This window comes from Heteronotia binoei, chromosome 3 (assembly GCF_032191835.1).
Source record: "Heteronotia binoei isolate CCM8104 ecotype False Entrance Well chromosome 3, APGP_CSIRO_Hbin_v1, whole genome shotgun sequence".
Lineage (NCBI taxonomy): Eukaryota > Metazoa > Chordata > Lepidosauria > Squamata > Gekkonidae > Heteronotia > Heteronotia binoei.
In genome coordinates, this window is record NC_083225.1 from 148,583,782 (window position 1) to 148,598,928 (window position 15,147).

Genomic DNA, 15,147 nt, shown 5'->3' on the forward strand with positions numbered 1-15,147 from the left:
ATACTGTTTACTCTCCCCTTTCCAGCAAGAATTTGCATCTCCATAGACCCACTTTCCATTCATTGTTTCAGTTGAGACATTAAACCATTTTCATTAATGGAAAAATATAATTCTTAAGCAGAATAATTAGGCCCTCCTCAAAAAGATAAAAGCTTACTGATTTGAATGGAAGGTTCTTCTTCTCTGGCAGCCAATTGCACAATCAGGCTGCCTCCCACCTGACAGACAGTAATTAGGGAATGGTTGTGTGTGCATGTTAAAACCTTAACACACAGGTGTCATCTTCCTGTTGGGATGCAGTGGGGGGGAAGAACAAGTCCATGGCAAAAGGCTGAGGTGAACCCATTTGTTCCACTGTGCTTAATTAATTTGTTGGTGTTTAGATCTCTGGGGTGGTGGTTGTTTTTTTTTTAAAGTCATCTGAGAAGTTTCTGACACTGAAGTCCCCATGACTGATTTGGGCTGCAAGAAGCATAGTGACTGCACCATCTCCAGACTGCTCAATGTGGTGGAGAATGAGCTGCAAGCAGGAAGAGACAAAGGAGACCCCACTGAGAAACAACTCCAGGTGGTTTTGGAGGATACAGCTCTATGGCAAAAGTTCAAAGAAGTGACAAATGAGATGATTGTCACCAAGAATGGCAGGTGAGTACTATCTTCTCCTTTGAGGAAGTGTGGGATAGAAAGATCTGCTTTCCGAAACAGCAGCTGGATGGGCAATGAGGCTGATCCACCATAATGTTCTCCTGCACAGACCCACTGAGATAAATAACTATGCAAGAAGCACAAGAGAACTCTTGAGCAGCTCCTGCTCATATCAGTGGGGCTTACCTAGGAGATCTTCTCTATAGATTGTGCCCAATTATTTATTTGTGCAAAATGTCCTTTTCAATGCTAACAGGGTGTGTCTATGCAAGTTTCTACATACGTAGTTAACGAATGCTAATTAATTAGATTAAACATTCATACTTGACTTTTCTCCTCAATGGGTTTATAAAGTCACTTACAACATTATTCTTGTTTCTTAAATGCTATCTTTGTAACATTCACGCTGTGAGGTAGGTTGGACTGGGAGAAAGCAACCTGCCCAAGGGCACCCAGCAATCTTCCAAGGCAGAGTAGGGATTTGAACCTGGGTCTTCAAGATCCTAGTCTAGCACTTTACCAACTATATGATGCTGGCTTTTACTGAAAGCAAATGTCTTTGTAGAGGCCACTGGATAAAGATACAATTAAAGTAAGGTACCTTGAGTATGGCACTATCTTTTTTCTGAAGCAGTATCTGATGGCAAGAGTGTACAAGCTGACTAGATACATAGAACACTTTTGAAAGACTTTCTTCTGACTGGGCATCTTCCGAAATAATGTCTTTCCTACCCTGAAACCACCACATGCTCAATATGATTGACATCATGTGTGGTGTGAATGATCATATGTTATATTTATTTATTGTATTTATTGTTCTTTTAAGACCACAAGAGGTTTCACAAGGCAACTTCGTTGGAATAAACAGCAAAACACAATGCCGGTGTGAAAACACAAATTATATTAAAAATCGTTAACCTGACCTAGCATGACCTGTTCACTGCATGCACACATCATGAGAAGCTCCTATTGGTAGTGTGTTCTGCCATGTCATGTATGCAAAGAGATGCTGACATGTCTATCTCTGGACTGTCCACTGTTGTATGTGTATCTAGATCTGTAAAATGTCCTGGATGGCACAGACTAGCCCAATCTTGTCAGATCTCAGAAGGTAAGCAGGATCAGCCCTGGTTATTATTTAGATGGGAGATCACCAAAAAAACCAGAGTCACAATGCAGATGCAAGAATGGCAAACCAGCTCTGAACATCTCTTGCTTTGAAAACCCCATGGGGTCACCATGACAGCTGTCACTTGACAGCAAATTTTTATATGGGGTTAACAAAACATCAGCAGTAGAGTTTCTGACAGACTCAGAAATGTAGTAACTCCCTTTGATTTTTTAAATTTAATCTTTAGTCACAGAAAGTTTTATGGAGGTCTACCAAGAATATTGTCTGAAGGTCATTTGCAAAGGTATAAATTGAATAAAGTAAAGTAAAGTATTATTGTTGTAGAAAATGAAGACATCTAGGGAGCTCAATAAGAAATAAATCTCAAAACTAATTGAGAATTTATTTCCAGAGGAAATTTGAACTGAATTAACCTGACATTTCTCTTTGAACTCAAGGAGAATCTGTAAACTGTTAACTAGTTAGGAATAAATGGTTCGGTAATAAGAAGCTCAAGTAGGGTGGTAAGAAAGGGTCAGAAGAGGTCATGGCCTAGTCCTCATATGAACTATACCATATCTGATTGCACGCAGAGGCCCAAATGGCTGCATAGTTCTGTATACAATGACTTTTCCTCTATGTGGAAAATTAGACAGTAGCCTGGCCTTTCCTCTGACATCTTTCTTTCTTTTTTTTTACAAAGCCATCATGTGAGGCTGATGTGGAATAGCCCAGCACAGATTTACTGTTACAGCATATGGGGCTAATCAGATGTAACACTGAAAGGTCTCTGAATGCATCTCCTGCTTCCCACAACACCCAGTTTAATAGCTGCTCTGGATCAAGGCTGTGGCAAGAGAGGAGATGTTTTTCACCAATGTTCCCTCTAAGCTGCAGAGTCTTGTCAGCAAAAATTCTACTTTGTGAGCTACGGGTATTAAAGTGGTGCACTACTGGCATTAAAGTTGTGAGCTACTGCATAAATTATTGTGCTCTGGGGTCATCCTTCCTGAGCTATGATAAAAATGTGTGAGCTGGAAACTAAAAATCTGTGAGTTAGTTCATGCTAACTGAGCTTAGAGGGAACACTTTTCCACCTTTGCATCCTGGGCCATTTCTCTAGCCTCTTCCCAATACAGCTGTTTACCCTAGGGTTGCCAACCTCCAGGTAGCACCCAGAGTTCTCCTGGAATTATAATTGAGCTCTATGCTCTTGTGATCAGTTCCCCTGGAGAAAGTGACAGCTTTAGAAGGTGGGCTCCATGGCATCACATCCCCACTGAGTTCCCTCCCCAGATGCTGCCTCCAAATCCTCCAGGGGAGGAAGGCAAACTGCAATTGAAAATAATTTTTTAAAAATCTCCAGGAATTTCTCAAGGCAGAGCTGGCAATCCTATTTGCCCTGCAGGGAAAAACTTACTGGTTACCATATAATAATGGCATCATGCCATTGCTATGCTATGCTCTGCTATGGCAGGATGCTATGCCATACTATGACTGGATGCTGGACTAGATGGACCATTGGTCTGATCCAGCAGGGATCTTCTTATGTTCTTATGATTGCCAAGTTCCAGGTGGAGCTTGAAGATATCCTAGTATTACAATTGATCTCCAAACTACAGAGATAGTTCCTGTGGAGAAAATGACTGCTTTGCAGGGGGAATTACACTCCATTGAGGTCTCTCCCCAAATTCCACCTTCCCCCAGCTCCAAACTCCAAATTTCCAGGAATTTCCCAACCCAGAGTTGGCAACCCCATGTTTTCCCCCATGGAACAAATAGCAACAACAAGAAAAGAGTGAGTGAGATTAGGAAAACAGTGTGCAAGAAGACTCTGTTCATGCTCTTTGGCACCAACTGGATCAGGTTCCATACATTTTGACTGCTATGAAGCTAGTGTATTGTAGCTGGTAGAGCTGCAAGCCCATGATGACCCTGAAAGCTTGGCGGGAGGAGCTAGGGTATTGCACCACACTGTGTGATGAAACTTCCAGCTGTGTGGTGTTACATGCTGCCACAATGTTCTAGTTTTCTTCCAGACATCTTGATTTCATCACAGATGAGGTGGCATTTGCTTCCACATATTTCTTGCTGTTGCATCAGAGCTATGAGCCTCTGGTAAACCTAGGATAGATGGGACCTTGGGAAATCCTGAATTCAATTCTCTTGTTGCTGTGGAGTTCATTAGGTGACTTTGGGAAGTCAGTCTTTACCCTCAAAGTGTAAGAACAAAGCAGAGGAGGGAAGATCTTGGAGAGCCAGTTTGGTGTAGTGGTTAAGTGTGTGGACTCTTACCTGGGAGAACCGGGTTTGATTCCCCACTCCTCCACTGGCACCTGCTAGAATGGCCTTGCATCAGCCATAGCTCTGGCAGAGGTTGTCTTTGAAAGGATAGCTGCTGTGAGAGCCCTCTCAGCCCCACCCACCTCACAGAGTGTCTGTTGTGGGGGAGGAAGATAAAGGAGATTGTGAGCCACTCTCAGACTCATATGAACATATGAAGCTGCCCTATACAATGTGAGAAGGCTAGAAAATACTGGGGACAGGTAAATAGTTGGATCCAAAAAACGTTGAAAATAAATGTTCAGCTTTCACCTGAATTCTGCTTGTGGAATATGTGCCCAAATTCGTTACCCAAATTGATTAACAGATTTTTACTGCATGCTGTAACTGCAGCTAGATTGGTATATACTAGATATTGGAAAAACCAGCAGATTCCCAAAAGAGGAATTTCTTCAAAAATTATTTGAGACCGCTGAAATGGATTTCATAATTGTTAAGTTGAAGGAAGGCAATATACAAGAATGTAAAGCAACTTGGAAACCATTATATGAGGGTCATAAGTTGATTTAGATGTTTAGTTAAATGTTAAGATATGAAAGATGGAAAGAGTTGGAATGTTAACAAATTTGATTTAAAAATGCAAGTCCTTGAAATAGATAAAAGATGGAAAATGATGTATATAAGTTAGTATGATCCTTATGCTTCAGTGTATATTGTACATAAGTGTGTGTTTGGTTTTATTATTTGTGTGGTGTGTTGTATGTTTTAAAAATAAAACGGTTATAAAGGTTAAAAAAAAGAAGAAGAAGCTGCCTTATACTGAATCAGACCCTTGGCCCATCAAAGTCAGTATTGTCTACTCAGACTGGCAGTGGCCCTCCAGGGTCTCAAGCTAAGGTTTTTCACACCTATTTGCCTGGACCCTTTTAATTGGAGATGCCGGGGATTGAACCTGGGACCTTCTGCTTACCAGATGCTCTACCACTGAGCCACCGTCCCTCCCGATTCTCTTAGATTTGGAGTGGAGGGTGGGATATAAATCCAATATCATCATCATCATCTTGGAGGAATGGGTAGGATGAAAGTGTAAGATTTACCCCCGTCAAGTCACAGCTGACTTATGGGTGACCCCATAGAGTTGTCAATGCAGGAGATGTTAACATTGCCTACTTCTATGACACAGCCCTGGTATTCCTTTGAGGTTTCCCATCCAAATACTGACCAGGGCTGACCCTGCTTAGCTTCTGAAATCTGATGAGATCCAGCCAGCCTTGGCTAGATAGGAGCTTTAAAAAGGAGACGAGAAAGAGACTAGCTGACTGACTGAATGACTACCCTGTCACATATCTGTTTTATTCTTTTGTCAAAGAAGTAACGTCAGCAAACACAGAGCCTTGTCCCCTCCATTTCTCCTGTCTCTTGCATTGGCTTTGACATAATAAACTGCTTTTCTCAGAAGTGTGCAAGCAAAAATATTCTAAATCTGAGTGCGCAACATGATCCACTTGTGGTCTGGTGGATTCAAATTGTGCAAACCGCCCTGCTAAAACTTCTTGCCACATTCTCTGACTCTAAACTGAGTTAGCATTCCAATTCAACCCACTTAGAAGCTTCTACTACAGAAATGGATGTAGCAAGAAGTGTGTTATGTATGTGTGTGTGTGTATGGGGGGTGGGGTCAGAACTCCTAGCTGTTGTTCTGAAAGACAGCATGTTTGGAAGTCCCTGTGATACAGTGACTTCTGAGCTGAGAATGGATGTTCTTGTTAAGAAACTGAAAATAGTTTAGCATTTTCTTTTACAAGATTCTTCAGACCTTTGACCATTTTAGTGGCCATTCTTTATCTTTTTAGCACTCTGAGATTCTTTCTAGCAAGGGGATTACCAAAATTGTCACAATGATGGCAGTGTCACAGATGTATATAATCACATTATGTTGGCGGTTCTTTGCTGGTGAGAGAAGTGCAAAAAGCACCTGTCATTAAAAAGTGCCTTCTCTTCCTGCTATGCAGGTTAGGTCAATGCATAAATAACATTTGAAAACTGATATTCAGAATGGGAGCAAATTCTACCCCTGTCATCAGAATGTTACCCAAAACAGTAGAGTTGTGGTGAGTTTTCCCCACCCTAATGCTTCTGTACAATCTACATCATCACAAAAAAATTGCCTACTACCTCCACCCATAGAAGCAGCCTTTGGTTTGGAGTTAGGATGGGGAGACAGGGCCATGTGTCATGCAGTTGGGAAGAGAGAGAATCATTTTCCCACAACAGGCACATCATCTACTACTATTCTTATTTTGTCCTTTCAGTGGTCAAAATGTAACCAAGAGAATTCTGGAAGATGTGGTATTTGCTCATATTGAGCAGCGTGTTGAGGGGAAATGTAAGTTTCTGAAGCTGAACATTAGTGGATTGGATCCACCTCATGCTAGCTCTTCTTTTGTCAGATGATTTTCTCTAGTATAGGAAAATAGTTGATTGGATCAAATTTTGTGGACTCAACCGATTGAACCCATTTTATGCAGCAGTCATAAGACCTGATGACATTAATCTGCATCAAATGTCTGAATTAGTTCAAAATTGATTCAGAATGGCTAGTAACATTACTAAATAACATCTTAAAGTTAGTGTCTGAAGCAGACAGTTAAAAATACTGAGATAATCTGAAACAAAATTGAATGCAAATGTATAATAGTTTAGCTCGGCTTGGAACAAACTGGGACATTTATTGATACATCTCTGCAGAGTGCTGTCAGTTTCCTTAAAAGAAGTTTGCCTCAAAAGAGTCTACTAAATGCTTGGGCGTGATTACATAAGAAATAAAATTACAGAACCATCCAAAAATGAGAGATTACTCCAGAGATTAGAGGAATTGCCAGAAAAAAATTAGAGGTGATCAGTAATGTTGATCAAGTGGACTATTAAGTTTAGGTCTTGGAAATGAATATGAATCGATCAGTTTATTCTTTGTCCCCCCAAAAAACCCTGTATGCCACAAGAACGATTTATACAGCAGAACAAACTTCAGGTTCAGGGAACATTATATTTGGAAAATGGCATAATGGCATAAATAAACATATTCACATGGCTGAGCCATGCCGTGCCATGTGTGTACCTATTTAAGATTAGGTAGCAGAGACAGGGCTTTTTTTTGAGCAGGAACACACAGGAACACAGTTCCGGCTCTTTTGGATCCAGGGGGTGTGGCCTAATATGCAAACGAGTTCCTGCTGGACATTTTCTATGAAAAAAGCCCTGAGCAGAGATATAAACTTTATAAAGGACACAAACACAATTTAAAAAAAAAAAAAAACTTAAATCATTAGCACTCATTGGTTTTAAAGGTGCTTTCTTTGTATCTCTCCCACTGGATCCAGGGAAATGAGCAAAGGAAGCTCTGGCTCTTTGCTTCCTTCCCTGGGGACAGGGCCGTGGCCAGGATTTTAAAAGTTGGGGGGCTTTTTAAAAAGTCAGGGGGCACCCTTTCACATCCACTGCAGGGCTTGTCCCTTCTCAGAAGCTTTCTGGGATAGGGGCAAAAGTTGGAGGCTCTGAAAATGGCCAAGTCGAAGCAGATAACCCCAAAACTTTGGAGTGAACTGCACCTTGCGTGCAAGTAGAGAGGTTTCCTTCCACATCCCTCTCCCCCACTTTGTAGCCAGCAGCTCCATCCATCCCCCCTTCCCAGGCCATTCCACATGGCTTCTCCTGCGCCTCCCTCCTCTCCACTTGTTGCTTTGGCTGTTGCAGTGCCCTGTGCCCTGCTCAGCTCTCCTGGCTCTGACTGCCATGAATGATGTTTTGTCGGCTCAGCCATGGCAAAAAGAAAATGAAAAAAGCAGACCATATCTCAGTGCTCCCCCTGGAAGTCAGGGGGCCCTACCTGGAAGTCGGGGCAGTGCTCCTACAGCCCCCCTGTGGCTACAGGTCTGCATGAGGGGGGAAGAAGCCTTTAGCCAATAGAAGGAAGAGAGGTTTGGCTTAGTAGCTCTGCTGTGCAATTGAGAGAGCACCTCCTTCTGGGGCCCATAGAATTGGACCCCATGGTTTACTGCCACAGGAGGTGGTGGCGGCCACAAGCATAACCAGCTTTAAGAGGGGATTGGAAGACGACTGGATTCAGATTTGGAACTCGCCCCTTTTAAAGAGCAGAGCTATAAATATTCATACACAACAATTTAAACTCCTTTCACATTGGTATTTGACTTCTTTAAAAAATTTTCGAAGTAAACTCAACAATAATGCAAAATGTTGGAAAGGGTGCGCTAAGGAGGGTAACTTTTTTCATTGTTGGTGGCTATGCCCTGAAATTCAAAAATATTGGGCCCGGTCGATAGCGGAAATATCTGAAATAGTTGGTTGTATGGTACCTTTAATGCCAGAATCAGTACTTTTAAATCTCTGGCCAGATAGTTTTTCCACTCCTCAATGCAAAGAGCTTATTGTTTACTTGATACTGGCAGGTAAAATTTTAGTAGCTCAGAATTGGAAAAAAACTAGTCTTCCTACTATGGATGAATGGTTTGCGAAAGTCAGGAAGCTTATAGTGCAAGATAAATTGTCCACACAGCTTTTAATCATGGAAACACCGAACTATAAGAATAACTTTATTGAAAAATGGTTTCCTTATCTTGAATATGTGAACTCAATTGCCTCTGCAGAAGAAATATTGACTCCAGAACTGTTGAACTTTATTGTTCTGTAATTGATTGATCTGTGCTTGTCCTTTTTTGTAAAACCAAACTTTGGGATAACTTTTGTATAAGCTTTATTTAAGTTCTTGTTTGTAACATATTTTTTATTTTTTTGTTACAATTAAATTGAAATTTAAAAAATAGAAAGAAAAAGGGATTGGATAAAAATATGGAGCAGAGGTCCATCAGTGGTTATTAGCCACAGTATGTGTGTGTGTGTGTGTGTGTGTGTATATATGTGTGTGTGTGTATAGACACACACACACACACACACATATTGGCCACTGTGTGACACAGAGTGTTGGTCTGGATGGGCCATTGGCCTGATCCAACATGGCTTCTCTTATGTTCTTATGGTCCAATCTTTTTGAAACTTGGGTTTTTTAAAAGGAGAGTCACCAGTAGCTATGTTGCAAATTTGGTGCCTCTACCTCAAAAATAGCCCCCCAGAGCCTCAGATACCCTCAGATCAATTCTCCATTTTAGCCTATGGGGCCCATTGACTATAATGGTCCTCATAAGCTATTATGCTTTTCAGTATGATTTGTAAGCTGCTTTGAGTCACAGTAAAAGTGGGATATAGGGTTGCCAAGTACCCTCTGCTTTCTGGTTAGGGTTGCCAAGTCCAATTAAAGAAAAATCTGGGGACTTTGGGGGTGGAGCCAGGAGACTTTGGGGGTGGAGCCAGGAGACATTGGGGGTGGAGCCAAGAACAAGGATGTGACAAGCATAATTGAACTCCAAGGGAGTTCTGGCCATCACATTTAAAGGGACAGCACACCTTTTAAAATGCCTTTCTTCCATAGGAAATAATGAAGGATAGGGGCACCATCTTTTGCGGCTCATAGAATTGGACCCTCTGATCCAATCGTTTTGAAACTTGGGGGGTATTTTGGGGAGAGGCACTAGATGCTATACTAAAAATTTGGTGCCTCTACCTCAAAAAATAGCCCCCCCCAGAGCCCCCAATACCCACGGATGAATTCCCTATTATTCCCTATGGGAATCGTTCTCCATAGGGAATAATAGTGCCCAGTAGACATTTCCCTCCCCACCATGCTTTCTAAAGGGGGGAAGGCCTCCAAACCAGGGAATCCCCTGCCCCCTCCCTCTCTCTCACACACAAATACTTACCAGATCTTCTTCCGGAGAACTCTTGCTGTGAAAACGAAAGCAAAAGAAAGGGAGGGGCCGTTCTCCCAAGCCCTTCCTGCTTCCTGCCCAGCCTTAAAGGGGGATACATTTTACAAACGGCTCAGGAGCTCTATAATAACATGAAGCCTACAGGTATGTTCTCCCCCCCGCCCCCCGCTTCCCAATTTTTGAAGAGCGGGAGATGAGGCTGCGAACCCAGGGGTCTCCCGCCAGAGCGGGAGGTTTGGGAAGCCTATTTCTGGTGGGGGACTTTCATGTGTGCAACACACCTGGAAGTGACGTCATCGCGCCGGCGACAGCACTTGCGGCTGCTCTAGGCATTTCTGGGAAAACTGTATGGTTTTCCCGGATCCTCTAGCCATTTTTCCTCCCAAATGGCTAGAGTATCCAGGAAAACCATAGAGTTTTCCTGAAAACGCCTAGAGCAGTTGCCGCGCACCAATCCCGGCGTGATGATGTCACTTCTGGGTGACATCATCGCGATGATGACAGTGGGGAAGGTTCCCCCCACTGGCTCAATGTGGGCCAGCAGGTTGAGAACCTCCCGGGCAGGGGAACCCCTGCTCAGATTGTGGCTTAGCAGCCTTAGATATAAATATCTGAATAGATAAGTAGTTTAGGCAGGTTGATAACATTTAAGCAATTTCCTGTTAGGTTAGGCAGGATTCTGACAGTGATTGTTCCACCTTTGTTATACTTGACCTGTAAATTTGTCATATTTCACTAACTGCCCCAAAGCAGACTGCAAGAGTCCTGCCTCTCCCCCCACCCTCCAGTGTTGGTATGTTTTCTATGGCTCAGTGCAGGGTGATAGAACAAGGCCAGGTCTACCAATAGAATGGAAAGGGAGGGACGAAATTTGACTTGATTCTGTTTTCTTTTATGATGTTTAAGTTTTTCTTAAAATGTAGTTTGAATAGAGTTTTAAAAAAAATAATTCTGAGGTTTTTTACAATGTTATGGAAGTTTTCTAAAAACTAATTTATGTGATCGTCAAATGTAGACTCACTTGCAACTTTAATGCTACTAGCTTTTTTTGTTCACAAGGTAGATTTTTTTGCTTACAACCCTGTGGAGCTTAGAGGGAACATTGGATAATTGCTGCCCATGCTGGGTAGCAAAACGTCTTTGGCAGCCCTACCCCTGTCTACGGACATCCAAATCTGCAAATCAAAGACATGCTCACCCCGAACAGATGTTTCTACAAACTTGGGGGACCCACTAGATTTGCAAAAAAATCTGACATCTTAAAAAACACCTTGGGAGTTTAACTCCCCCCCCCCAATAAAATTCTCTGCTTGTGCACCTACTTCTGGCACAGTGTGCAGTGCAGCCCAGATAGGGTTCCCAGCCTTCCACCGGGGGCAGGGTTTCCCCTGATTTAGGGGCCTCCAACTTGCAGTCACAGAACTGGCCAAGGGGGGGATCCCTGCCCCTGAAGAGCACCAGCATATAGTGACATGTCCAGAAGTGACATTATTGCACTGGGCACATTGTGGGGGGAAATTCTAGAACTTTGGAAAAATTCTATGGTTATCACTGGGAGATGTCATTGAGCTGTGTGTGAGATCCCCTGCCCGGAGCCAGGTAAGACCTGGCAACCCTAAGCCAAGGAGATATGCTATGCCCAGAGGTGGCAGCAGAGCCCAGGAGTCATGCTGGGCCTGAGGTGAAGCCCAGGAAACATGGCAAGCCCCATGGCAGCTACAGCACAGCCTGGGAGCTGCAGGAGCATAAGAACATAAGAGAAGCCATGTTGGATCAGGCCAATGGCCCATCCAGTCCAACACAGTGTCACACAGTGGCCAAAAAACCCAAGTGCCATCAGAAGGTCCATCAGTGGGGCCAAGATGCTAGATGTCCTCACACTGTTGCCCCTCCCAAGCACCAAGAATACAGAGCATCACTTGCCCCAGACAGAGAGTTAACAGCCACTGATGGACCTCTGCTCCATGTGTTTATCCAATCCCCTTTTGAAGCTGGCTATGCTTGTAGCCGCCACCTTCTGTGGCAGTGAATTCCATGTGTTAATCACCCTTTGGGTACTTCCTTTTATCCGTTTTATTCTGTACTTCCTTTTATCCATTTTATTCTGTACTTCCTTTTATCCGTTTTATTCTGACTGCTCAGCAATTTCATTGCATGCCCACGAGTTCTTGTATTGTGAGAAAGGGAGAAAAGTACTTATTTCTCTACCTTCTCTATCCTATGCATAAACTTGTAAACCTCTATCATGTCACCCCTCAGTCGATGTTTCTCCAAGCTAAAGAGCCCCAAGTGTTTTAACCTTTCTTCATAGGGGAAGTGTTCCAACCCTTTAATCATTCTATTTGCCCTTCTCTGGACTTTTTCCAGTTCCATAATATCTTTTTTGAGGTGCGGTGACCAGAATTGTACACAATACTCCAAATGAGGCTGCACCATCAATTTATATAGCGGAAGACAGGCAGCAACTGTATCACATCAGAATCCAGGAGCCATGCCAGGCCTGGTGAGAAAATGGGGGGATGGAATTCCCCCTTAAGTGTATTGTAAGACAGGCTCAGCGGCTTTAAAACAACATAGGCAATGAAGATTTTCGAGCAGCTTCTGATTCTTCAGGGTGCTTAATTAGTTACTTCCTGTTCACCTATGGTGCTCTGGCACATCTGAATCTATTCTTAATCATTTCCTCCCCCTGAGGGTGAAATGGAAGAGTTTTAATTACTACATTTCTCTTTTGCCAGAATTGCTTATTAGAGCTTTTATTTTTCATGCTCTAATAGTGTTAACTGCATTATTATGTTCATTAAAAATAATGAACAATAAAATTTGCTGCAGGAAGCTGGAGGAATTAAAGTCTCATCCCTCTCTAGCCAGGTAAAAGATCCATACAGGCACACTGAGGCACTGGCACGAAGAACTAGAAGTTTTTTTTGGGGAATGGGGGGGGGGGGCGGGGAGGAACCCAAAGTGAAATTTAAATTGATGTCTTCACAGTATATTATCTACCAAGAGTGTCTGGTCCTGCAATTTCTTTTAAGGGGGGGGGGGGGAAATGGCCACAAATCAGCATGAAAAAAGACCACCAAAAAGAAAAAAAGAAAAGACAAAAGACATAAAAATTGGAGTGCACCACAACATCTTTTGGATCATCTGTAAAAAAAAAGACTGAACAAATTATGGTAATTACAGATTAAATGGTCAAAACGGAACCAGTCAAAGTGTATGTTTGAGGTCCACTATGTTAGGAAACAAAAACTTCTACTCTGTTTTGATGAAAGAATGTTGTCCTTCAACAAGTACCTTGGTTTATGTCATGAAAGATACTGAATAAATAGCAAAACTTATTTTCTGGTTTTAACCTCATGGCTTCCCACAATTGGACTTCTCTTGCAGACGGATGTTCCCAGTTTTAAAGATCAGCGTTTCAGGCTTGGATCCCAACGCCATGTATTCTTTCCTGCTGGATTTTGCTCCAACAGACACCCACCGCTGGAAGTACGTGAATGGAGAATGGGTGCCGGCTGGGAAGCCAGAGCCATCGAGCCACAGCTGTGTCTACATCCACCCAGACTCTCCCAACTTTGGAGCCCACTGGATGAAAGCCCCTGTATCTTTTAGCAAAGTGAAACTTACCAACAAACTGAATGGGAATGGGCCGGTAAGGTGCCAGTGCACTGAATATGCCTGCTGGCTTCAGTCATAGGCTTCTACCAATCAAGAAATATCAAGGGTGCATTTATGCAATTACAAGGGCCCTTAGAGACCTCTTCACCCACAGATGCCAATTATTCCTTGGAGTCCAAATGTAAACAGGAATAAACAGGTCTTAATTGGAGCTTTCAGATTTTAATGGACTCCTTGATGTTAAGAGAGACTGAGTGCACTGTGGTTTAACCATCAGGGATAGTTTCCCCCCCACATAGCTTGTCTTGTGTGTTGGGGTTTTTACACAGGACTTCAGAGAAGGAGGGAAATGATTGTGGGTATTAAGGTTTTGTTTTCTCCCCCATGGCGTTTGGTACGTAAGTGGAATGTTGGCAGTCGTCAGGCACTAGAATAAAAGGCTGCTCCTAAATGAAATAATTACCATGCTTGCATCTGCTTCATGGTAATTATCAATATTCTATTGAATCATCTTTGGTCTTTGGAATAATAATAAAAAGCATCTACCAATACCAGAAAATAAGTGGCATTCTCTCTGAGACCCTTAAAAATGCAAAGAGGAAAGTTGGCTTTGTTGGATAGCTTGTTTATTTCATATGGATCTTGGATGATAATGCCATGCATTATCTTTGGCTTGTTTGATACAAAACTCCACTAGTGGGATAGACCCATTGGCAAACCCATTAGCAAGCAAAGAATTAATTTTTCTGATCTGAATTAGTTTTGCCTGTGGTCATTTCATATATTATCTGTCCTCAAGTTAGATCTTAATGAACATCGCCTCCCTGAAGAAGAAACATAGGGTAACGAGATTTCTGTCTTGCTGGTTCAAAGTCTCATAGTGGAATAGTGAGTGTGCTGGAAATGGAATCTAGACAGCACTGGAAACTGCTTTATACTGAATCAGACCCTTGATCCATGAGGTCAGTATTGTCTACTCAGACTGGTGGCGGTTGTCCAGGATCTCAGGCAGGGGTCTTTCACATCACATCCTACCTGATCTTTTGTCTGGAGATTCTGGAGACTGAACTTCCTACATGCCAATCAGATGTTCTTCCACTGATCCACAGTCCCCCCCCCCCCCCCACCCGCCTTGCCACAGCCTTGGATCTATATTCCAAATGCGTCCGCTTGCTCATTGGGAGAAGCGTAGAGAATGGACTATACATTGACCTGATAGTCAGTACCCCCTATTCTTTAAATGATTAATGATGGACAGCAATTTGTACTCCATGGTATTGTCAGCATATGCTTGCTAGTTAGACTTTAGGTTGGAGTCTAAAGTTGATGATCTGTGACAGTTCCTGACAGCTTCCCTTAGCAGGTGCATACCGGTTCTGTCCAGAGTACTTGTGCCTATGCAGGATGACTCAGCACTGTGTGCTGATTGGTGCTTGTATATAGCTATATGTATATGGCTGGGAAGAGTCTATGCAGTGTATCTCTGCTCTCAAATGTGTTGTCTGGCGAAGCACTTTGTCCAGTGTATACCAGAATAACTACAAACTGTAAATAAATGTAAATAGTTAGCATAAGTCAGTGTGCTGTCTATTCTTAAGCCTCACAAATCCAGAGCATACCAGTGAATACGCCAACAAGTATGCCTGT

The 15,147-nt window shown here is 42.7% G+C and overlaps 1 protein-coding gene across 1 annotated transcript in view; it reads left to right on the forward strand.

The window, feature by feature from the left end:
• The first annotated feature begins 317 nt into the window (after positions 1-317).
• TBX19 (T-box transcription factor 19) overlaps positions 318-15,147 on the forward strand; it is a 38,641-nt gene continuing 23,811 nt past the window's right edge. Inside the window, exons 1-2 of the mRNA XM_060235160.1 lie at positions 318-645; positions 13,270-13,534. Coding sequence (XP_060091143.1) covers positions 449-645; positions 13,270-13,534 — 462 coding nt within the window. The 5' untranslated portion in view covers positions 318-448. The remainder of the gene's footprint in view (positions 646-13,269; positions 13,535-15,147) is intronic.